General features: G+C 42.9%; 1 protein-coding gene across 2 annotated transcripts in view; it reads left to right on the top strand.

Annotated features, from left to right (window-relative positions):
* HTR7 (5-hydroxytryptamine receptor 7) overlaps positions 1 to 26,525 on the top strand; it is a 265,204-nt gene that overhangs the window by 198,789 nt on the left and 39,890 nt on the right. Inside the window, exon 2 of one of the 2 annotated variants that reach the window (XM_082268325.1) lies at positions 3,596 to 4,264. In XM_082268325.1, the coding sequence (XP_082124451.1) occupies positions 3,596 to 4,264 (669 nt within the window). Of the gene's footprint in view, positions 1 to 3,595; positions 4,346 to 26,525 lie in introns of both variants that reach the window. The other variant, XM_082268324.1, reaches the window with a different exon arrangement.

The following is a 26,525-nucleotide window of genomic DNA, read 5'->3' as shown; positions in this document are numbered from 1 at the left end:
GATGCAAATAAGGGGGGTTGCAAAGGGGAGTGAGGTGCAGGGAAAACATTGGGATAGAAAAAGGCGGGGCTTTGCGGGCCAGTGGGAGTAGAAGGATCAGAGCCAAAACCAATTGTAAAATCAAAAAAACATTTTATTGTAGCAAGTAAAAAGCAAGCATGGGTGACCATGCATGTATGATAGCAACAAGATAACACGCAAAATGGTTAAAATCAATTCTAACATCACTGTTTATATAGAAACATATCCCAAAAGGGATTAGAGCGAACAACAAAGCCTGTGTAGGTGGATGATGGGTCTCAAGCTGAATTCGGTCACGGTAGGTCCCCAGCAAGCCGACGCGTTTCGCTTAAGGCTTCCTCAGGGCCTGAGAGACCATAACAGGCCGATGTTTCTATGAGTAACATAGATAAATAATTACATTTCAGTTTACATGTTCAATGATATAACATACATCATGCTGCTAAAAGTTTTTACATATAAGTTTTTGACTTAGGTTTTGTACTGACCCTTTTTGAACAGTGACTTGTGTTAGGCGGCAGGGCTATAGCGATGCATAGGCAGTTCGGAAGATAATACTTCCGTGTTCACCACATATACTTTATATAGGTATCAGAAAGAAATTCCTTGCATAAAATCCGACATATTAGGTCCCAGCTGTGTCATCAAGGTCAAAGCTGTGAATCAAAGTATCAATAGGTGTATATTTAAATTCACACAATGGCTGCTAGTGATTTTAATGACGTCTGTGTTATATTCTGTACTATATAACCCACCTGCTGGATATGGCTCCACTTAAGCATCTTGGGGTATAATCACCCCTCAGCAAATGGGTATCCTCTTCCTGGTTTGTTCATTCATATGTGCGTTCACCCCCAGATCCAATCAATCTAGGGACATAGGCACATATATTAAATATTGTTCGCCATATATCCATAGTTACTATATCTCCAACATCTGGGATTAATCATCAGATGATGGTACATATTCCAAAGGATTATATCTGGCTGAACAAGGGGAGTAGTAGGAAATGCTGTTGATTATATAGGGGGTTGAAATAAGTAATACAGACACTCACCTAGTGTTTATATTGTCACAAATTAAACCAGGCTCAAAGGGCTCTTTTTTCTGTGCAGTTTGTGGGAGGGATATCCCCAAACTTGTCCTACAAGATAGCAAAATTGACCTAGAATAGGAGAGTATAAATGGGAATTACTACCATAGTAGAGAACCAAAACTCTAAGGGAGCATCTAATATATTGAAAATATTGAAGGCAGGTAGGGGTCCATGTCATACTTACCTCTCCTCAGACCAAGAAACACTTCAGGCAGATAAATAAGGCCTATATGCACGGCTATCCAATTATATGGACCCGCAGTCCTGGGCTATCCAAGCCCTAAGAGACATAGGTAGATGGGTTATTTCCAGAGCTACCACTATTCTATCCCACATATACATTTATTTGACTAATATTCCTTAGGTATATTTGTTGAGCCCCCAACATCCCCCATCACTTACCTCTGTGTGGTCATATGCTCGCCGTCTGCCTACCTGTTATTGCCTAGCCTGAGTGTTATATAGGGGGGGGGGGGAAAGGTCCGCCCATATCGCTTTGTTTGGCGCCTAAAACATACATTTCCCAGGTGAGAGCGTTTGTATCTCATTACGGTCGGCGATGGCGTCGCCTGACCGCACCATTTCCGGTCGCTCCGGAAGTGAGATCCATCTCCTCTCCTGGTAAGGATTCCGGAGATAGCGTCGCCCCACCGCGTCATTTCCGGCTGCGACCAGACGCACCGGAAGTGACGATACCGGTAGCACGTATACCTGCTTACATTCAGCCCCGCGTCACTCAGACTGCATCCTACAGTCTAGTGGATAAACTCCTCATTACATTATCTCTATTATGACAATCATAATAGAGATAATGTAATGAGGAGTTTATCCACTAGAGGGAGCCCAATTGTGCTGACATCCTGGTGATCAGAAGGCATCTGACTGTAGGATGCAGTCTGAGTGACGCGGGGCCTAAGGAATATTAGTCAAATAAATGTATATGTGGGATAGAATAGTGGTAACTCTGGAACTAACCCATCTACCTATGTCTCTTAGGGCTTGGATAGCCCAGGACTGCGGGTCCATATAATTGGATAGCCGTGCATATAGGCCTTATTTATCTGCCTGAAGTGTTTCTTGGTCTGAGGAGAGGTAAGTATGACATGGACCCCTACCTGCCTTCAATATTTTCAATATATTAGATGCTCCCTTAGAGTTTTGGTTCTCTACTATGGTAGTAATTCCCATTTATACTCTCCTATTCTAGGTCAATAATTAATGAAAAATAAATTAAATAGTAATAGTCCCAAATTCATAAAGTCCTTGTGCTGTTATTTGTAGCAAAAAAAAAAAAGAAAAAAAAGAGGATAAGAAAGAAGTCCCAACCTGAATGGTGACAATTATAGGAAAATCACAGTGCTCCACTCATGCACCCCTGTAAAATCCTTGTGCTTCTGGTGATCACTCAACAGTGCTCGACCCAAAACAGATATCTCAGCCTCTTACCAGATATTAAGACCTCATTACAGGGTCTGACTTTGCCTTAGTGAGAACACCCCTCACTTGGGATAAAGCCAAACGGCTCCCTTCCAAACACCACTCAGAGTCTCAGATAGCAGTATGGCCTCTTAATGCAGGTTTCCTGGACCGCCTTCCACAGCAAGGCTAAATCAACATACTTGCAATGCATCTAGTATTATTTACATAGAGAGAGGAAGAGGGACACACATTGTGCGATGTCTAAAAACCCATTTTATTATAGAAAGATATATACTCACAAGCATAAAGTATAAACAGGCATCAGGTACCTAAAAACGTCTGGTGCCCTGGCGGGCGTGCTGAGATAACCGCTACTGACCTCCACCCGGATGTCAGTTGGCGGAGGTTGCAGCGGTGATGTATTTAGGGCACTTATATGCACTTTAAATGACAACACAGCAACACACTTCACCTCTTTTTTAAATTACCTAGAGGTACAATATAATCTTGCAATATAAGAAGTAGAAAATTATAGCAGGAAGCAATGTTTGCTTATGTAATGAACAAATATGGCTGCCCTATATACAGAATATCCTTAATTGTGAATTAAATACAGAAACAAAATAACACAGACTGGAAAAACTATTTATATCATCACACTGATCCAGTTCATGTGCATATCTAAAAATCATTGCAATTACTATACACTGTATTTAACAGAAACAAATTGTAATATTACTCTAACGAGTGTGCCTTTGGTCATATACCTATAATGAAATGCATATGTTTTGTTTACTAAAGATTATTAACAGTTTAAAGTCTAACAGAACTTATTGTTCTGCACATAGAAAACTAATCAGATTCTCTAGTTGTTCCTAGCACATCTCGAACAAATTATTTGAAGGATTCAAAACTAAAAAAATAATTTAACCCTAAAAATAAAATGTTGAATTGGTTGCTATGGGCTGCAGACTGTTTTTTTTCTTGTTTTTTTTGCACATGTTTATATATAAGACCCATTAGATTTCTACTTAAATTCCATTTTCTGTTTGTTTTCAGATATCTGGGAATTACTCGACCTCTGACCTATCCCGTAAGACAGAATGGGAAATGTATGGCCAAAATGATCCTGTGTGTTTGGCTCCTATCTGCATCGATCACATTACCTCCTCTTTTTGGTTGGGCACAGAATGTCAACGATGACAAAGTCTGTTTAATTAGTCAAGATTTTGGCTACACTATTTATTCCACAGCTGTTGCCTTTTACATTCCCATGTCGGTGATGCTATTTATGTATTATAGAATATTCAAAGCCGCTAAAAGGAGCGCAGCTAAACATAAGTTTGCGGGGTTTCCGCGATCAGAGGAAAGCGAGGGGATGATCACTGCGAACGGTGTTGTGAAAATGTATGAAGAATCTAAAGAATGTGCCAATCTATCAAGACTTCTGAAAAACGATAGAAAAAACATTTCCATTTTTAAAAGGGAACAAAAAGCTGCTACCACTCTGGGGATTATTGTCGGGGCTTTCACTGTATGCTGGCTACCTTTTTTTATATTATCAACAGCCAGACCTTTTATCTGTGGGACAGAATGCAGCTGTATTCCATTGTGGATGGAGAGAACATTTTTATGGCTGGGATATGCAAACTCTTTGATAAACCCTTTCATTTATGCCTTTTTTAACAGAGACTTAAGGACAACATATCGCAATCTGTTACAATGCAGGTACAGAAATATCAACAGGAAGCTCTCAGCTGCAGGGATGCATGAGGCTTTGAAGCTTGCAGAGAGGCCTGACCATACCCTGTAAGAATATGTTTGATAATGCACCATGTTTCACACTGTACAACATAACATACATTCCTTTTATGTTATAGGTACAACTTGATTTCTCTGGATTTCAGCAGATAGGATTTGCAGGTTGTCTTTGTGTACCTGCGCATAAAAAATGAATGGGAGAGCGCTATTATTGACTGCTCTTTGAGAGAATGAATATTGACTCCAATAACTGATAGCTGCCTCTGATAAAAGTCATGTTAAGAATAAAAGCTGCAATCTGATTGGATGCAAAAAAAAAAAAAAAGAACACCTTGTTTTCTATTGCTTGAGTTTCTTGTATTTCTCCAGTGCTTGTTATAGAAATTAAAAGACCACTAATTACAAGAAGATTTAAGAGGTTGTGAAAGACTTAGGCCTCATGTACACTGCAACTTGTAAACTGACGTTTTTGAGCAGTTGGGCGTTTTTTCAGAAGCCCCTGAACCCACCTCTATGTTATCTTATCTGTCCATGTACACTGGGTCGTTTACAGTCATTTAGAGGCAGTTGAGTTCAGTGTCGTCTTTTGGAAAGCAATTATTTGTGTTCAGGATGTTCAGAACGTGTGTTTACCGGCGTTTCAAACGCAAAAACGTGACCGAACGCGATCACCCGCGTTTAGCGCTCGCCTTTTTCCATTTTAAAGGGGAATGGCTTTTTGACCTCTAGAAACGGTTCTGAGCGCAAACGCCCGCTAAACGCAGCTGCAAACGCGACACAACGGACGTTTTAAACGTCCTTTAAATTCCAGCATTCAAAGGACTTTTTACAACGTCCCGTGTACATGTAGCCTTAATAATAACAATCATAAATAGACATGTAAAGCTTTAGGGCAGGGCTCTTCAACCAGAGTTCCTCCAAAGGTTGCTGGGGGTTCCTTAAACAATGAAGAGCTTCTAACTCCCATTAACCACTGATATCAATGATCTTTATACTTGTGTGTAAGTGGTGCAGTCTTCCCATTAGCTAACCATGTAAGAGTGTCCTTCTCCTATTGACCACCAATGTATGGGACCGCTATACCATAGGAAGGCACTTTTTCACTGACCACCATTGTAGGGGCATTACAATTTTCACCACTGGTGTTTCTTTGTGATCAATATTATTATTTGTTCCATTTCATAATTGATAATAAAACATTTTTTTTATTAGAGCAGGGGAGTGTTAAAAAAAATGATTTGCTTTGGGTGTCAAATATGCTAGATACACTACATTCTATAGCAGGGATTGGGAACCTTGGCACCCCAGATGTTTTGAAACGACATTTCCCATGATGCTCAACTATACTGCAGAGTCTTGTATAGTCTATAGTTAGTTACTATAGTTATAGGTCTTCTATAGTCTTGTATGTTTTATTATATTTACAGCTTACTGACCATGCAAATGTGCCCTAAACTAGAGGTGTAATAATTTAGCAGGGGTTCCCCCGAGACAGATCAGAACTTAAAGCTGCTTTTCACCCTATTTGAAAAAAAATAAAAATAAAAGTCAGCAGTTACAAATACTGTAGCTGCTGACTTTTAATAAAAGACATTCACCTGTGCAGGGGTCCAGCACTGTGGTCACCCAGGTCCCTGGCACCAACTGTGTGGTGTGAAGCTGCAAGGAATCACAGCCCGCTGTCAATTGCACAAGCAAGAGCTGCACTGTGCTTTGTGAATAGTCCCGCAGCCTTCAGGGACCTGTAACACGTCCTAGAAGGTTTCAAGCTGGGGGGGAATGGTGAAGGAGAACGTCCGGTGGATTGCAGCTATCTGAATGGAAGTGTGAGCAGGTGCCTGTAGAAACCAGGTACCTGATCCCCCCAGCCAAAACACACAAAAAAAAATGCCGAAAACAGAAGAGGAGGGGGGGGGGTGGGGGTTGGTGCCCGGCTTGGAGGGCATAAAGCGGAACTTTCTCTTTAGGGTGAAGTTCTGCTTTAGGTAGTACGCAGAAGAAAATATTTTCCAGAAAACAGCTGAACTGCTATAGTTTCTAAACCTCTTTGAACTTGATTTTCCAAGAAATGAGTTGTGAGGCAGTCCCATGTGAAAAATATTCCAAATTGGATTGTTTCCTTGTCCCTGGCACCAACTGTGTGGTGTGAAGCTGCAAGGAATCCCAGCCCGCTGTCCATTGCACAAGCAAGAGCTGCACTGTGCTTTGTGAATAGTCCCGCAGCCTTCAGGGACCTATAACACGTCCTAGAAGGTTTCAAGGGGGGAATGGTGAAGGAGAACGTCCGGTGGATTACAGCTATCTGAATGGAAGTGTGAGCAGGTGCCTGTAGAAACCAGGTACCTGATCCCCCCAGCCAAAACACAAAAAAAAAATGCAGAAAACAGAAGAGGAGGGGGGGGTGGGGGTTGGTGCCCGGCTTGGAGGGCATAAAGCGGAACTTTCCCTTTAGGGTGAAGTTCTACTTTAGGTAGTACGCAGAAGAAAATATTTTCCAGAAAACAGCTGAACTGCTATAGTTTCTAAGCCTCTTTGAACTTGATTTTCCAAGAAATTAGTTGTGAGGCAGTCTCATGTGAAAAATATTTCAAATGGGATTGTTTCCTCATTTTTATACGTTTTATTATTCCCATGTGCTTTCTTTTCACATGTATTTGAAGATGAGTAATACTGCATGCTAGTTTCTATCACTATTAAAAGGAATTTATACATTCTTGCCAACAGTCCCAGATTTGTCAGGACAGTTATGTTTTTCAGTCATTTTTCCCACCACCACTGTGTCCCGGACATAAGCTTTTCACCTTCTATCTACTCCTGATCTAGTTTACTGGCTCCCTACTAGGGATGATCGAACTTTTGAAAAGTTTGGTTCGACCAGAACACCCGAACTTCCCGAAAGTTCGGGTCCAGATTCCAGAACCCCGTTGAAATCAATGGGACCCGAACTTCGGTAATCAAAAAACACAATTTTGAAGCCCTAAAACTAGGGATGATTGTGTGTATGTGGGTGGTTCCTGCGCTTTCACGGATAGTGTTTTTTATCCCTTCCGACTGCTGCACCACTAGACTGGTACCAGAGCCCAGTTTAGTCAGATCTGTATATGGGGGGGGGGGGGGGGGTGTGGCGCGCTTTCAGAAGTGTAAGATACAATAATTAAATAAATAATTATAGCTGTGATAAAATAATATGCGATGAATAAATATAGTGAGGAATAAATATAGTGTTATATTCTCTGAATCCTTGTTCTTGTGATTTACACAATGATAAAGAAAAACTTAATATGCTGTCCAATTAAACATCAAGGTGTTGAAATCAATAATTCTCAATAAATATGTGCTTCAATCCGATCATTAATATCAAATTGTACAAATTCCTTTAACCTCCCTGGCGGTATGATTCTTTCGGATTTTAGGTGCTGAAAGCGGTACCATTATTTTGCTTGCAATTCTGGAGAATGAGCAGCCCAAACCAGCTATTTACTAATGATTTCTTTTTACCGTGTGTTCTTCTTTATAATATCCCGAGTATGATAAAGTTTGAAACACAAAATCCTAAATTATAATATAATAAATAACTATAAAATAATAATATAATAATAACACTTTTTTTTTTTCCAAAAAATAACACTTTTTATTCAATAAATGATAGTAAATCATGTAATCAAAAACACTGACATTTTTTTTTGTCAAACAAGGATGCAATATATTTTTTTTTTCCCCAAAAAGGATGCAATATTACTCTTCATACTGCTTCAATAAACGTCCCGGGTGTGGAAAATTTTGAAACAGGGTACAGCGCAAAGTCCAACATCACAGTCTGGACAGTAGTACCGTGTTTCTTTTCTTATTTTCCGCCCGGTGTCGTCGTGCTTGGAACAGCACACCACACACATTCTTGTGGGTGCAGTCTTCTTCTCCGTCGGCGGAATGAGGTCCATAAAATGACGACCGGTCAGTCGTTCGGGGTTCACGACACCAGCCGCACGGCGTCCGGATCGACTTACAGTTGGTGTCTGGTGCCTGAGAAAAATCAGCTCCGCAATTTTCCACACAAAGTCCGCATGGATCATAGGCCGGTCACTTTTCTTTTTCAGCAGAATGGAGGCATTCCATAAACACTGCTCCAGGAGGTGTCTGAAATTTTTTTTATAGTATTTCTTCTGCTGTTTCTGCATTGCTGGATAGAAGGTCATGGCCTGGTCAGCTCTGTCCACACCTCCCATGGTGTTATTGTAATCCAGGGCCAGTTGCGGTTTCAGCACATCTTTTCCCCCTTTTGTATGGACCATGACAGTGGCCGTGTTATGGATGGTGCTCATCAGGCAGACATCTTTTTTGTCGCGCCATCTAAGTGCCAACATTTTGCCTTTCTGCCAGGCAACTAACTCTCCAGGCTTGAGTTTTTTGTTGGCAAAGCTGGGGGGCATGTCACGCCGGTTTGCTCTGACGGTCCCATAAGCATCCGTCTTATGCTGTAGGAGGAACTCGAACAGTTCTGGGGAGGTATAAAATTGTCTGTAGTGACACAATACCCCTGATCCAGCAGAGGCTCAATCAGCGTCAGAACTGAAGCAGTTGCCATCCCATAGCTGCTGAACCTTGGGTTGAACTTAGTTCCTCTTCCGGTATATAGGACCGAGTTCCAAATATAGCCAGAGCTGGATTCACACAGCATAAAGGATTTTATTCCAAAGCGTGCTCGCTTGGACGCAATATATTGGATCCAGCTAAGTCTCCCTTTATATGCCATAAGACTTTCGTCAATGCAAATGTCTCTTTCTGGGACATAGGAACGCTGGAAGTTTTTCAAAATTAATTGATAAATGTCCCAGATCTTTTTCAGCTTCGGAGCCGGATGAGATGTTTCATCAAACTCCTCATTGTTGGCAAAGTGCAAATATCGCATTATAAGGGAAAATTTGTACTCCGACATTATGGTTCCAAAAAAAGGAGTGGCCAATAATTTGTTGGTGGTCCAATACCACTTCTGCAGGGGTTTCCCCACCACTCCCTGCAGAATAATAAGGCCCAGGAATCTCCAGATATCCGCACTGGTAACGGGTTCCCACATCCTGCTCCTGGAAAACCGCCGATGTGCTGCAGCTTGTTGTTGCTGGTACCGGTTGGTCTCCACAACAATTTTTTCGATGACCTCATCGGTCAAAAAAAGCTGCAGATACGCCAAGGGGTTATCCTCCTCAACATCAACTTTGAGACCAGGCGTTCCGGTATACGGGAACCTTGGGGGCGCTACGTGCTCCGTACCGCAGTCGATCACGCACCAAGTACGCACATCGCTCGGCACATCATCATCACTAAACTCACTTTCGTCGGATGATGAGCTTTCCCATGCATCGCTGTCACTCCACTCTCCGTGCGATTCGGGATCGCTGTCGCTATCGCCCAGCAGGTCATACATCACTTTTGATGTTGCGGCACGCTTGCTTGAGGCCATGGTCGCTCTGCAATAATCCAGATACAAAGTATGGAAATAATGCAGGAAGTGCAATGGAGAAAGCACTGGCGGGCATAAAAAGGTCACTTTATTATGTTTTGGGAATGTAATCCAATAGGATTACAGTGTGTCAGTGTGTTTGGTGTTTATACTTTTTGAATTTGCCGCCGGTTCCACCCCCCGGCGGACGTCACGTCGCCGGAGACGGAAGCCGGGGCTTACAGACGATCGAGATGAACATCCGCCGCCGGACACCGCTCTTATACATCGAGCTTTCTAGCGCTACCCCGAGAAGACTCCCTGAGGAAGTCACGTGATGTGACGTAACGCGTAGGAGGAGCAAGCCAAATCAACCGGAAGTGACGTTACGGACCGGAATCAAGTTCTCCACACGCTATGCAATATTAGACCATGCTTGTACCAAGTGGTAACACTGTAAGTGCATTGATTTATTTTATTAAATAAAGTAGTCTTTAAAGAAATACTGCACCATGATGCCACTTTATCTTTAAATGAGCCCTGAGGTCACGCTAAGAGGCTAGGACCCTTAAGAACCATATTACACCGAGGCACACCCAGAGAAGGATTTCGGGATAAAGACTAGGAAGCCGCAGGCAGCGAATCCAGGCTCACCAACACCCAATCGGGGGTCCAATACATATATTCAGGCGATCTTAATCTTTATATGAAGGTGAGAGTTTTGTACACCTAGAGGTGACACCTGGTGGAGGATCGAGGCACCGCACTTTTTTCTGCACAGAAGCACTTTTTTGAATACAAGTTGAAGACACACCTTTACAAGTTTTATAATTATTTAAAGTGGAAAGAAAGCACGAGCACTTATTTGAAGACTGTTTTAGTTTATTGAATTTACTGATTTACTGAATTTTTTTGAAAACACCCAGTTTGATTTAAAGGAATTTGTACAATTTGATATTAATGATCGGATTGAAGCACATATTTATTGAGAATTATTGATTTCAACACCTTGATGTTTAATTGGACAGCATATTAAGTTTTTCTTTATCATTGTGTAAATCACAAGAACAAGGATTCAGAGAATATAACACTATATTTATTCCTCACTATATTTATTCATCGCATATTATTTTATCACAGCTATAATTATTTATTTATTTAATTAATTATTGTATCTTACACTTCTGAAAGCGCGCCACACCCCCCCATATACAGATAAAACTAGGGATGATCGAACTTTTGAAAAGTTCGGTTCAGCCAGAACATCCGAACTTCCCGAAAGTTCGGCCCGGATTTCAGAACCCCATTGAAATCAATGGGACCCGAACTTCGGTAATCAAAAAAACACAATTTTTAAGCCCCATTAACTATTAATCACACAAAAAAAAGTTCTTAAAAATTGTCATTTTTGATAAAAAAGCCAATTATTGAAAAAAAAAAAAAAAAAGAGAATTTTTTTGATTTTGACTTTGGATTTAGTATCTGGGGGTCTAAAAAGTGTACATGTGAAGTTTCAGCTCTGTAGCATGTCCAGAACCATGAAAAAAAAAAAAGATAATTTTTCAGTAGAACAGGGATGTGGGACCCTCCTTTTACACCTATATGATCTTTCTTTTTCTGGTTCTGGACATGCTACAGAGCTGAAACTTCACAGGTACACCTTTTAGACCCCCCAGACACAAAATCACACAAAAAAAGTTCTTAAAAATTGTCATTTTTGATAAAAAAGCCAATTATTAAAAAATTAAAAAAAAAAGAAAAGAAAAGAGATTTTTTGATTTTTACTTTGGCTTTCGTATCTGGGGGGTCTAAAAAGTGTACATGTGAAGTTTCAGCTCTGTAGCATGTCCAGAACCATAAAAAAAAGATTGTTTGTATTAGAAAACTTTCAGCACAGGAGGTTGGCTTCGCTGCTGTAACACCTTGCCGGTTTAATAGCAGGCATTTTTTGGGTTCTTTGCAGTCAGGAAAAACATCTGAACTTGTGTATAGTGGTGCATAAAAGAAAGGAAAAGGAGGCGCAAACACCTAGTGCATTACCCGTGGTACTGTTTAAAATGATTTAATAAAATGCTGAATGCATACTCACAAACATGAAGAATTAAAATCGTACTGCAAATTCCCGTCACCCATGTGTTGGACCATGTCCTGGAAATTGCGACCGCTAACGCGTTTCGGGAGTCAAGCTCCGTTCCTCAGAGCTGGTCATACCATAGCAGATTGACACGATTTTAATTCTTCATGTTTGTGAGTATGCATTCAGCATTTTATTAAATCATTTTAAACAGTACCACGGGTAATGCACTAGGTGTTTGCGCCTCCTTTTCCTTTCTTTTATGCATCCGTTTGGAGTTCCCTGCCTGAGGAGAGCAGTACGCCAGTCTTCCCCTTCGGAGTGAGTGCTTGGCTGATTATTTGTTTTGTGTATAGTGGTACTGTGCACAAGTTCTGATGTTTTGCCTGCCTCCAAAAACTCCCAAAAAATGCCAGCAAAAACACACCTGGGCATTTTTTTTTTTTGACGCTAGCGTTCTTTTTGGCATTTTTTGGGGTTCTTTTGAGGCAGGCAAAACATCTGAACTTGTGTATAGTGGTATATATACATACATAATTATATGTATATAGACACCTAGCCATATATAGGTGTGATAGTAGCAGAAATATATTACTGTAAATGATTTCATTAGCGCAAGCATATATTTCTGCTACTATCACACCTATATATGTCTAGGTGTGTATATAAATATAAGTATGTGTGTATATACACCACTATACACAAGTTCAGATGTTTTGCCTGCCTCCAAAACCCCCCAAAAAATGCCAGCAAAAACACACCTGGGCATTTTTTTTTTGACGCTAGCGTTTTTTTGGCATTTTTTTGGGGTTCTTTTAAGGCAGGCAAAACATCTGAACTTGTGTATAGTGGTATATATACACACATAATTATATGTATATAGACACCTAGCCATATATAGGTGTGATAGTAGCAGAAATATATTACTGTAAATGATTTCATTAGCGCAAGCATATATTTCTGCTACTATCACACCTATATATGTCTAGGGGTATATATACAGACATATATGTGTATATATATCCCCTATACACATGTTCAGATGTCATGTCTGACATCAAACATGTCCTCAAAAAAGCAATGGCTGTGGCAGCCCCTGCAGCATGAAAAATGCTTGGCTGGTGAGAAGCCATATGGGTGTGCCGAAGCAATTCAGAGAAATGATCATTTCTCTATAGCGGTCACCCTGCTATGGAAGGGTTTTGTCACCCTTCCATAGCAGTCACTGTCAGTTAACCCTACACTACACTACGGTCCCTTTACACTTAACACTTTCCCTACAGAAACTAAATTTTTGAAGCTAACTTAAGTGTACACTAGATATCCCTTTCCTCACACTAAAAATAGCTAAATGACACTTTTAAAGTAAAATTAACAGAACTGCTTCCACTCTCTTCCATGTCCAGTATAACAATGCTAGGAATATGGCGGGGGCGATCTTATATACTGGGGGGCGTATTCACTAATGATTGGTCTAGGGACCCCCTAGTCACTCCAATCACATTCCTAGCATTCTCCTGCCCCCTCAATTGGCTTTTGCTAATGGTTCTGGTCCAATCATGGGTTTAAAGCCCATTTCCTGAAGCATTGCATTTTGGTCGGTTCTGGTTGCCGAATTCCGAACTTTTTGGGCAAAAAGTTCTAAATTCGGCCGAACCTCGAACACCCAATGTTCGGGCCGAACCGATGGTGGACCCGAACCGTTCGATCATCCCTACCTAAAACCCAATAAATGCCCCAAAAAAGTTCCTTGGGTTCTGGGTCATGCCCCGGGGACTATTAATCACACAAAAAAAGTTCTTAAAAATTGTTGTTTTTGATAGAGAGCCAATTATTGAAAAAATTATTGAAAAAAAAAAATTAGATTTCTTTGGATTTAGTGTCTGGGGGGTCAAAAAAGTGTACCTGTGAAGTTTCAGCTCTGTAGCATGTCCAGAACCAGAAAAAAAAAAAAAAATTTCTTAGAATTTTTATTAGCGCAGGGATGTGGCTCCGCTCCTATCACACCTATATGTGTGTATGTGTATATATACATATATGTGTGTGTGTATATATACCCCTACACATAAGTTCAGATGTTATGCCTGCCTCCAAAGACGCCCAAAAAATGCCCAATAAACGCCTGCAACAACACACCTGGGCGTTTTTGTTGCAGGCGTTTATTGGGAATTTTTTGGGCGTCTTTGGAGGCAGGCATAACATCTGAACTTCTGTATAGGGGTATATATACACACACACATATATGTATCTATACACATACACACATATAGGTGTAATAGGAGCGGAACCCCATCCCTGCGCTAATGAAATTATTTGCATGGATGGGGTTCCTTTACTTTCACACCTATATGTGTGTATGTGTATATAAACATATATGTGTGTTTGTATATATACCCCTATACAGAAGTTCAGATGTTATGCCTGCCTCCAAAGACGCCCAAGAAATGCCCAATAAACGCCTGCAACAAAAACGCCCAGGTGTGTTGTTGCAGGCGTTTATTGAGCATTTTTTGGGCGTCTTTGGAGGCAGGCATAACATCTGAACTTCTGTATAGGGGTATATATACACAAACACATATATGTATATATACACATACACACATATAGGTGTGATAGGAGCGGAGCCACATCCCTGCAAATAATTTCATTAGCGCATGGATGTAATGTTCCGGTACCTTTGGTACCCTAAATTACACTTTCCACAAGTGTATGCGCCCCACCATTTACTTTTGGAAAGGTGCGCATACACCTTTAAAACTGAAACTGTCATCACCCAGCGCCGGACTAGATGGCTATTTAAAGCGCCGGTTCTCACTCACATGTGTTCGTTCAAACACCCTTACCTGGATGCTAACCTTGCTTGAAGCTTCCATGCTTGCAAGCTTACCTCGCTGACGGAACCTCGCTGCGCTGATCCCTGTATCCCGCTACTGGATCATCCGCCTCTCCTGAACCACCCTTCGGCTGTATCGCTAATAGTGCTAAGTACCCCGCAGGGGAATTCTCTATAAACTTATACTAAGCTTACACTATCTAGCTCTGCATAGTAAAGACTGTTTATCACATCTGCATAACTAGATTGCTAGCTCTTGAGGCTACTGCTACTTTCCTGCACTGGGTTGATCACTCTTGTATGTCCACCTGCTACTCTGTCATCTGCTACCATACATGACTGCTAAACCTTCCTGCATCCATCTGCTACTGTCTCACCTTCAAGTGTCTATCACCTACCACCTTCACTCAACCTATCCCTCAAACCCTCATCATTGTGTTACCACATACATAAAGTCACACTAGGAACCAGCTTGCTAATTGTGTGTATTTACTGGCTGAAATAAGACCTTCCACACATGATGAGTCATTGAGGTTGGGAATGGTATCTCAGCATATCTCTTACATGACTACTGACGTGGAACTATTTCTGCAGCTGAAAATCCACACCATATAAGAAACGCAGAAGCGTTACAATGGATGGGGTTCCGCTACTTTCACACCTATATGTGTGTATGTGTATATATACATATATGTGTGTGTGTATATATACCCCTACACAGAATTTAAGATGTCATGCCTGCCTCCAAAGACGTCCACAAAAAAGCCCAATGAACGCCTGAAACAAAAACGCCTAGGTGTGACAGGAGCGGTGCCCCATCCCTGCTCTACTGCAATTCTAAGACAAACGATCTTTTTCTTATGGCGGTCACCCTGACATGGATGAATTCGGTCACCCTGGCATATAAGGAGCGGAGCCCCATCCCTGCTCTACTAAAAATTCTAAGAAAAATTATCTTTTTCTTATGGCGGTCACCCTGACATGGATGAGTTCTGTCACCCTGGCATAGCAGTCAGAGTCAGTTCACCCTACACTACACTACAGTCACCCTGACACTTAACACTTTCCCTACAGAAACGAGATTATTGAATCTAACTATAGTGGTATATAGTACCCTAACTACACTAGATATCCCTTTCCTCACACTAATAATTGCTAAATGACACTTTTGCAGCAGGAGTAACAGAACTGCTTCCACTCTCTTCCACAGCCCCTGTATTACAGTGCTAGAGATTTGGCGGGGCTATGTTATATACCGATTCACTATATATATTCACTACTGATTGGCCTCTGGACCCCCTAGTCACTCCAATCACATTCCTAGCATCCTCCTGCCCCCTCAATTGGCTTTTACTGATGTTTCTGGTCCAATCACGGGCTTTTAAAGCCCAGTTCCTGTCCCATTGCATTTTGGTCGGTTCTGGTTGCCGAATTCCGAACTTTTTCAGAACTTTTTCCGCAAAAAGTTCGGAATTCAGCCGAATTTCGAACAGTCAATGTTCGGGTCGAACCAATGGTCGACCCGAACCGTTCGATCATCCCTACTCCCTACCATGATCTGACATTTCTTCTCCCAACCTCCCTTTAAACAAAGCCTAATGTCAGCAAAGCTGTCACCCAACCCCTGCCCCTAATCTTTGAGTTGCCATCAGTCAGCCTGGAAAGTCACCACAAAGTCTCTTCTAGTTCTCTACTGTGTACAATGACACCACTACTCGCTCTGTGCTGCAGAAGGGCAGGACTGGAGCTTCTTGTTCCTAAAGCCCTTTATTTGCTGGAACTGGTAACACTGTTATCCTATCTTTCCTATCCTATCCAACTATCCTATCTCACACTCCAGTACCACAATCACTGTACAAGGAGTGACATCACTGCAGACAGCATGCTGGGACACAGGGTGGGCACTGAGTGCAGAGACTTTCCCTCAGGTTGCACTGAAGGACTGAGTTTAATACACCCCTAGTGCCTGTACCTGTAAAATGTCAAATGTCTTTTCCCACCTCCCCATACCACTTCTCTCCTCCAGTCACAGCACATTCCTCCATCCCTTACTGATCTCTGTTCCTCCCATACCTCCTAACCTCAGGTTATGGCATCCCACCTCTTTCCTACCCACTTAATGTCTAGTAGAAAAATAAAAGGAGAATTACTTATTCAATCCTCCACTCCTCCCTGCAGCTAGACCAATCCTGTCAGCTTCTGCACCTCCACTCTCCACCAGCCTAGTCTGCATGGGGACACTAAGGGACAGTCCACCGCGGGGTCGCAGGGAGCACCATCTGCTAAGGGAGAGATGGATCAGGTAAGTAAAATTGTTTTTTTTTTTTTTTTTTCTAGACAAAATAGGCTATTAACCCTTGCAGTGTGGGCACAGCCCCACTTCAGGGGATATTTTTTTTTTTATTTTAACATGTTTAATTAAACTATAGCATTAGGTTAATGATATGCCTCCTGTAGAAACCAAGTCCATTTTAAATGCATACTCTTCCCACAATGGTTTGATGGACACGCAGCAAAAAAAATGGTGCCCCTGGACATTTTTTGAAATGTTGGCAGCTTTCTTAGGAAAATGTGAAATATTTTATTAAGCATGTCATATTCACTATTTGCAGATAGTAGATGGAGCTTTGATTTGCATTTCCCCTCCCTACAAGGCTTACTTTACTTATTTGCTGTGAATAGCCTGGGTTCTGAATAAACCTCAAATAAGGGACTGAAATCACACATACAGCTGAATGATCAGAAGAAGAATGACCCCCCCCCCCCCCCTTGCCCTTTGCTCAGATCATATGGCCTCTTTGTATTTTCAGTTGGATTGAAACATTCAGAAGTAATCAGCTACTCTAGTTTTCAGCATTTTCTCCAGAATAGCTGGAACTCACATTACACACGCTGAATGATAGGGGATAAACAGTATGCATATATAGATCTGCCTATATTTTTAGATGAAATGAAACAATCTGATGAAAGTAGCTTGTGCTGGGATTTCTATTGTAAAAACCAAAGTTATTCTGCAAAATTAGCATCTTGGATGCACTTTACATTGAATTAATTGATTCCCCCGGATTTGTGATCTATATGTAGCACCCTACAGGTAGGTGCTAGGTAAAAGTATAGTGGGCCTTGTCTGCCTAGTCACACCTCAGTAGGGGAGATTACCGCTCCTGTCACACCTAGGCGTTTTTGTTTCAGGCGTTTATTGGGCTTTTTTGTGCATGTCTTTGGAGGCAGGCATGACATCTGAACTTCTGTGTAGGGGTATATATACACACACACATATATGTATATATACACATACACACATATAGGTGTGAAAGTAGCGGAACCCCATCCATGCGCTAATGAAATTATTTGCAGGAATGTGGCTCCGCTCCTATCACACCTATATGTGTGTATGTGTATATATACATATATGTGTGTGTTTATATATACCCCTATACAGAAGTTCAGATGTTATGCCTGCCTCCAAAGACGCCCAAAAAATGCCCAATAAACGCCTGCAACAACACACCTGGGCGTTTTTGTTGCAGGCGTGTATTGGGCATTTTTTGGGGCGTCTTTGGAGGCAGGCATAACATCTGAACTTCTGTATAGGGGTATATATACACACACACATATATATGTTTATATACACATACACAAGGGACCCTGGTTGAAAAAGGCTAGTTTAGACTCACCAGATGATTTTCTTCACATTCTCATGTTTGGCAAATCGGCTGTTTACCCCAAAGGGTTAAAGGTTACCCAGCAATCATTTCCAACTCATAAGTGATGGATCAAACAGCTCATGTGTGGAAAAAAGGGGAAAGCTCCACTAATGTAGTAAGTTTCTTTATTAAAAAAACATGAATCATTACACTCACATTAATATACAGTATCTCACAAAAATGAGTACACCCCTCACATTTTTGTAAATATTTTATTTGATCTTTTCATGTGACAACACTGAAGAAATGACACTTTGCTACAATGTAAAGTAGTGAGTGTACAGTTTGTATAACAGTGTCAATTTGCTGTCCCCTCAAAATAACTCAACACACAGCCATTAATGTCTAAACCACTGGCAACAAAAGTGAGTACACCCCTAAGTGACAATGTCCATATTGGGCCCAAAGTGTCAATATTTTGTGCAGCCACCATTATTTTCCAGCGCTGCCTGAACCCTCTTGGGCATTAAGTTCACCAGAGCTCCACAGGATGCCATTGGAGTCCTCTTTCACTCTTCCAGGATGACATCCCGGAACTTGTGGATGTTAGAGACCTTGCGCTCCTCCACCTTCCGTTTGAGGATACCCCACAGATGCTCAATAGGGTTTAGGTCTGGAGACATGCTTGGCCAGTCCATCACCTTTACCCTCAGCTTCTTTAGCAAGGCATTGGTCGTCTTGGAGGTGCGTTTGGAGTCGTTATCATTTTGGAATACTACCCTGCGGCCCAGTCTCCGAAGGGAGGGGATCATGCTCTGCTTCAGTATGTCACAGAACATGTTGGCATTAATGGTTCCCTCAATGAACTGTAGCTCCCCAGTGTCGGCAGCACTCATACAGCCCCAGACCATGACACTTCCACCACCATGCTTGACTGTAGGCAAGACACACTTGTCTTTGTACTCCTCACCTGGTTCCTGCTACACACGCTTGACACCATCTGTACTAAATACGTTTATTTTGGTCTCATCAGACCACAGAACATGGCTCCAGTAATCCATGTCCTTAGTCTGATTGTCTTCAGCAAACTGTTTGCGGGCTTTCTTGTGCATCATCTTTAGAAGAGGCTTCCTTCTGGGATGACAGCCATGCAGACCAATTTGATGCAGTGTGCGGCGTATGGTCTGAGCACTGACAGGCTGACCCCCACCCCTTGAACTTCTGCAGAAATGCTGGCAGTACTCATACATCTATTTCCCAAAGACAACCTCTGGATATGACGCTGAGCACATGCACTCAACTCCTTTGATGAGGAATGTTCTAAATGGAACTTGTCCTGTTAAACAGCTATATGGTCTTGGCCACCGTGCTGCAGCTCAGTTTCAGGGTCTTTGCAATCTTCTTATAGCTTAGGCTATCTTTATGTAGAGCAACAAATATTTTTTTCAGAAAAGCTGCTCTGTTCCACTCAAATTTCAAAATGTGGTATCTATCCCAGAAGTACAGACAAGAAATTAAATCCCTGAGGGATTTGGCAAGCGGGGAAAGGGACGTTGCGATACCAAAGGTGTGAATACAAAAAGTATATAAAATAGTATAATCTTTATTGTTAAACACAGATAAAAAGACAATATATTACTGACATTGCATAACATTAAGGATAAAAATTCTGTCAATACAGCACCAATTAAAAGTGCACAGAATACAAAAAAATTGTTCACAGAGGATATTTGCATAATGATACCCGAGTATATGGATGTCATGGACATGCAATAGTGTCTGGTAGCTTACCTTTTTCTCATGTCTGCATTAGAAGCCAGACTCTTCCTTCTGGCTGCTTTTATCATCTCTCTTCCCTGTTTGGCTCCACCCCAGGCCATTCCAGGAAGTCTATATTAACCAGCGCACTGCAGGTCTGCTTTGCTGTTCAACAGTGTTTGTTAGTTGTGTTCCTGTCTGCCGTATGCTTGATCTACCTTTCTGTGTATCGACTTTGGCTTGTCTCTGACTACTCCTGTTTGCCTGTGACCCTGATCTTAGGCCTGTCCCTTGGTTACCCTCATCTGCCTGTTACCCTGACCTCGGCTTACCCATCACCATTCCATGTGTCCTGAGTGGCCGCTTCCCCTCTCTCACTACAGAGCGTGACCCGGGGGACCCCAGAGGCCGCGACCTGGGCCCAGCTGCAGCCAGGTCCATCCTCACCACTAGAGGCTCTGGTGAACACCTGCTGGGTCTTCGACTCCGTGCCCTGGGGAATCTTGGACTCACATTTCTGTCCATTCGCAGCAGTCTGCTATTGTGTTCACTACCTTGCGGTGCACCCCTGCCTCCAACAGGGTGCAGTTGTCACCTGGCCACAGGTGACCTGACAGTTTGAACAGCCATGAACCCGGCCGACGTGCCGCACCCTCCAGACGATACATTGCACGGCTTAGTTCGCAGACTCGAGACGCAAGAAGCTAATCAGACTCAGGTGATGCGATTCCTACAGGAGCTGTCTTCCCACTTTGAACAGCTTCAGACCTCGTTGGGAACCCCGAATCCGCAACCCCAAGAGCAACCAGTGGCTGGGCCTGTCGCGCCAGTCACAGATTCGCATTCACTGAAACTACCTCCTCCAATCCATTTTTCTGAAGACTCCGAGGCCTGCAGGGGGTTTCTTAGCCAATGTACCATCCATTTTGAGCTTCAGCCGCAAAACTTCCGGTCAGATCGTGCAAGGGTAGCCTATATTATTTCCCTCCTTTCCAGTGAAGCTCTACCCTGGGCTGCCCCCCTATGGGAGAAGAATGATCAGGTAGTTTCCAACCTGTCCGACTTCTTGAAGCTCTTTCGTAACATCTTCGAGGAGCTGGCTCTGGTTTCTTTAGCGGCAAGTGCTCTTTTACGTCTCCGCCAAGTATCCAGTTCAGTGGGACAATATGCTCTCCAGTTCCGTATCCTCTCAGCTGAATTGAGCTGGAACAATGAGGCCCTGGTCGCTACCATTTTGCAGGGTCTCTCTGACCGAGTGAAGGACGAATTAGCGGGAAGAACCATTCCCGTCGGTCTGGACAATGTCATCTCCTTATGCAACCAGATCGATATTCGTTTCCAGGCGAGATCCATAGAGAAAAGATGCCAACACTCCCTAGGTCCTAGCCAGTCTGAGCTCCCCTCACTTCATTCCGCGGAGCATCCTCTGCCTGTTGAGGAACCTATGCAGCTGGGCTGGACCAGACTAACCCCCGAAGAACATGCTAGGCGCAGAACTTTGGGCTTATGCCTCTATTGTGGAGGCAAGGGCCACTTTCGTGACTCCTGCTCGCTTCGCCTTGGAAACGCTCGGGTAATACATTTAGAAGGTGGAATATTGGACCCAGAAACATTGCCTTCCCGTCTTCTTCTTCCGGTGTCCCGTCATGTAAGCACTTCTCCCCAATCGACCCTTGCATATCTGGATTCCGGGGCTGCCGGCAACTTTATGGAATGGAGAACTGCTTCTTCTATGAAGCTCACCCTTTCACCCCTTTCTACGCCGTTGCTTGTCTTGGCAATTGATGGCACTGTTCTTCCAGGTGGCCCTATTCGCTTCCAGACACTACCTATTAGGATGTCGGTAGGGATTCTCCACAAGGAGTGGTTATCCTTTCTCATCCTACCCAAAGCCTCTACCCCCTTTGTATTGGGCCTTCCTTGGCTACAGCTTCACTCTCCCCACCTGGACTGGGTCTCTGGGCAGATCCTGGCTTGGGGCCCCTCATGTCTCTCCTCATGCCTTTCCAAGATGACCCCAAAGGAGAGACTTCCGGTTGCTACCACATCGGTATCTTCTGACCTTCCCGCTGCATACAGCGATTACCGGGATGTGTTTTGTAAGAAATCAGCTGAGGTGCTTCCTCCCCACAGGTCCTTTGACACTTTGGACAAGGAGTCCACTCCTGAACCTGAGCCGATCGTCCCAACTTCTTGCATTGTAGCCCATTCTACCACCCTGGACTCAAAAATACCTCCTGGTAAGACCTTTGTCCCCACTGAGCTAAGAGCTAAGATTCTCCGTTGGGGACATGATTCCAAGGTGGTGGGCCACGTGGGTTTTCTCCGGTCCTTCTTGCTCATCAGCCGTCACTACTGGTGGCCAAATCTCCGCTCGGAGGTCAAAGACTATGTCAAATCTTGTCATGTCTGTGCTCAGTCTTGCCTTTGCCCATTCCTTTGCCCATTCCTAAGGAATACGAGGTCAGTCAAGTTCTGGATTCCCGACTCTTCCCGAGGCGTTCTTCAGTACCTTGTTCATTGGAAAGGCTTTGGTCCTGAGGAGAGGTCTTGGGTCCCTGCATTGGAGGTCTTTGCACCTCGTCTGTTAAAAAGATTTCATCTGAAGTTTCCCTCTAAACCCGGGCCCAGGCGGGGAAGGGGGAGGCCTCGTAAGAGGGAGGGTACTATCATGGACTTGCAATAGTGTCTGGTAGCTTACCTTTTCCTCATGTCTGCATTAGAGGCCAGACTCTTCCTTCTGGCTGCTTTTATCATCTCTCCTCCCTGTTTGGCTCCACCCCAGGCCATTCCAGGATGTCTATATTAACCAGCGCACTGCAGGTCTGCTTTGCTGTTCAACAGTGTTTGTTAGTTGTGTTCCTGTCTGCTGTATGCTTGATCTACCTTTCTGTGTATCTACCTTGGCTTGTCTCTGACTACTCCTGTTTGCCTGTGATCCTGATCTTTGGCCTGTCCCTTGGTTACCCTCGTCTGCCTGTTACCCCGACCTCGGCTTATCCATCACCATTTAGTGTGTCCTGAGTGGCTGCTTCCCCTCTCTCCCTACGGAGCGTGACCCGGGGACCCCAGGGGCCGCGACCTGGGCCCAGCTGCTGCCAGGTCCATCCTCACCACTAGATGCTCTGGTGAACACCTGCTGGGTCTTAGACTCCGAGCCCTGCGGAATCTTGGACTCAAGTTTCTGTCCATCCGCAGCAGTCTGCTATTGGGTTCACTACCTTGCGGTGCACCCCTGCCTCCAACAGGGTGCAGTTGTCACCTGGCCACAGGTTACCTGACAATGGATTCAAAACCCCCTACGCGTTTTAACTGAAAGTCTTCTTCTGGGGTACATTTGTCCAAAGTTTATTACTATATCTGTGCAAACAATGACCAGAACAATAAGTGATATAAATAAATAGAACCACAGTCAACAAAAAAAAAAAGTGGGAGACCAACCCAAAGGGATTGGCATCTATAATATATTAATATATAAGGAGACTTACATTGAAATTAAATATAGGATGAGGTGAGTTCTAACATAAAGCAGTGGCTGTGAGTGAATGGTATGCAAGGGAACAACCAGGCACCCGGGGCCAACCCAGAAGCCCCAAGGGACTGAGGCCAGGATTGATAATGGGATCCTAATGGAAAAAAGGGGAATAGAGAGGAATATAAAAACATCCAGCAAAAAAAAAAAAAAGGAAGTAAAGAGAATGCATATAGTTACCTTAATAGGAATCAAATGCTGTATCCCAGCTAACCCAATATTATGTGGAGTAAGAAAGGACTCAATTTGGATATCCCAGGTATATCCCAATACAAGGGGCAAAGCGGAAACTGGTCTGTTCCTACAATCTGGTCAGAAATGACCCAGATAAAAAAAAAGAGAGAATCACAAATTTTAAACCTTGACAAGGCTCAAGACTAAAAAAAAAAGGCATTGATACTTGTCCAGATCAGGATGACAAAAAGTATTACCTGTATTTCACCGCACAGTATGCTCTCCCTCCCTGAACAAAAAAGGAATGAAGTTGCATGTGTGCTAGGTGAGTATAAGAATGGGAGATGTCCACAAACCAGCAGAGTGATGAGCCAATCCCCAGACTTAGCTAAGTAGATTCCACCTGTACGCCTAATGTCAGAGATAAACTCCAATTGTCCCCAGCAGTGTTCCCTTGGCAACGTCCTGGGGCCGCCGACAGCGTCCTAACAGAGCGGCGGCTGACACCGGGGAGGGGACGGGACCGGGAACCAGATATCCGCCCCCCAGCGCTAGCCAACCGCCCAGAATGACGGAGACAGTCAACATCCGACCAAAGGGCAGATGTAGATGATTAGAGGTGGCCATGATGGAAAAGGGCGGGCATGTGGGAAACACAAGCATCGACACATGTATCCAGAACCAAGAAACAGGTGCTGGAAAGGAGGGGACGCCACAAGGAAGGAGCGTCACCTCCCAGCCCCAATCAAAGGAAGGGGCTACATGATCTGGGAGGGCCCCGGAAAAGCCAGTGGGAGAACCCCAATAGACCAAAGAGAATCGCGCAGAGCCACTACATAATAGATTTCAAAAATGTTGTTTTTCAGATCTTCAGAGAGTTCTTTGCCATGCGGTGCCATGTTGCACTTCCATTGACCAGTATGAGAGAGTGAGAGCAATAACACTAAATTTAACATGCCTGCTCCCCATTCACACCTGAGACCTTGTAACACTAACGAGTCACATGACAGCGGGGAGGGAAAATGGCTATTTGGGCCCAATTTGGACATGGCCACTTAGGGGTGTACTCACTTTTGTTGCCAGCGGTTTAGACATTAATGATTGTGTGTTGAGTTATTTTGAGGGGAGAGAAAATTGACACTGTTATACAAGCTGTACACTCACTACGTTACATTGTAGCAAAGTGTCATCTCTTCAGTGTTATCACATGAAAAGTTATAATAAAATATTTATAAAAATGTGAGGGGTGTACTCACTTTTGTTAGATGCTGTAAGTTAAAATAGACATATATCAGTAAAACATATTCAAATCGCATCAGCGGTCATGTTGGACACAATACCAGATAACAGTATCTCACCCAACCAAAGTTTCTTGCCGGGAACATCACTTCCGGTTTCTTGTGCTGCCTCATTTCTACTTGTCATACAGCCACAGCCAGGGATTGGCTGTACAGCACAGCAACCTCATCCTAAAGAATCTCATATGCAAATGTTTAACTATTTGTACATAGCTTACGCATATGACCCAGGAGCAGTAATGTATAACCTTATGCATACCACAACTGCCCTTGGAGTGTTACATATAAAACCTTACTAAAATCAACCTCAAACTGGCATTGTAAAACACAATTCCTACCTCATTGAATATCAATGGGAATGGACCTATTCAGTAATTCATTCCTAATACTTCACTATCCAATCTACCACCCTTTACAGAAGAATGACTAATAGATGCAATAGCTGATGATGATAATCTGGTGAACCCCATAAATGAAAATACTAAAGTAAAAAAATAAATAAGAAAAAAGAGCTAGAGCAACTTTATATTAAATGCTGATACTTAAAACAAAATGCAATTAATTAAAGCATAATATAAAGCATTGATTTGCTGGTGACCAAAAAAAAAAAAAAAATTCACCAGGACAGATTAATAGTTCTTCTTCAAACAAAACCAAAAATGTATCATATTGCAGCTTACAAGTCTTTAGATGCAGTTGCTTGATTGGTCTCCTTTTTTTTAAATTATTGTTTTCCTTTATTTTCACCTGGTAAGCCTGTGCATAAAACATTTCCTTTCCTAGGATGGCTACACTCAAGGCCGGCGCTACCTATAGGCAAGGTAGGCGCTGGCCTAGAGAGCAGATCTGCCCCCCCCCGGCGTGAGTGAAGCGGTGCTCTTTCCCCTGCTGGGTCTGTCAGAGAGGTGACGCCAACTGTGCAATCCTTTGAAGGAGGAGTGTGGGGAGCTTGTCATTGCTCTATTCTCATCTAATGTAGAAAGATATCAGCGCTCAGACCTAAAAAACTAACTTGAAGCAGCTGGACACTCAGGTTCAGAAACAAAAACCCATAAGACAAAACATGGAGAAAAATAGTGCAGCGCTAAAAACAAAAAACTCTCTTAACAATAACATATAACAGTCCATCATAAAGTCCAAAGATCAGGTATAGGTCCAAATCAGACAGCCCTAAAATGTGCAGTGAAATCCTGATGGAGCCAAGTGCAGATAGAAGGAAATGACTAAACCCTCCACCTTCCAAAGTGGCCTCTCACCTCAGATCAAAACATGCAGGAAATATGGAGATCACATCCCACAGGCAGAAGGCAAACCTCCAGACTCATAAGCTAAGACACTTCCGGGATACCTCTCCTCCGTGGTAATATGAGAGAAAAAAGATAGCCCAATAGTGTAAACCTGATAGACTTTATTGAATAAATGCAATGAAACAGATTGGCCTCTTACTGTGAGTAGCAAGGTAACAGCGTAATAGCAGG

This window comes from Pelophylax lessonae (genome assembly GCF_965119305.1).
Source record: "Pelophylax lessonae genome assembly, chromosome: 9".
NCBI lineage: Eukaryota > Metazoa > Chordata > Amphibia > Anura > Ranidae > Pelophylax > Pelophylax lessonae.
Note: the sequence above shows the minus strand (reverse complement) of the source record. Positions and strands in the feature narration are given on the sequence as shown.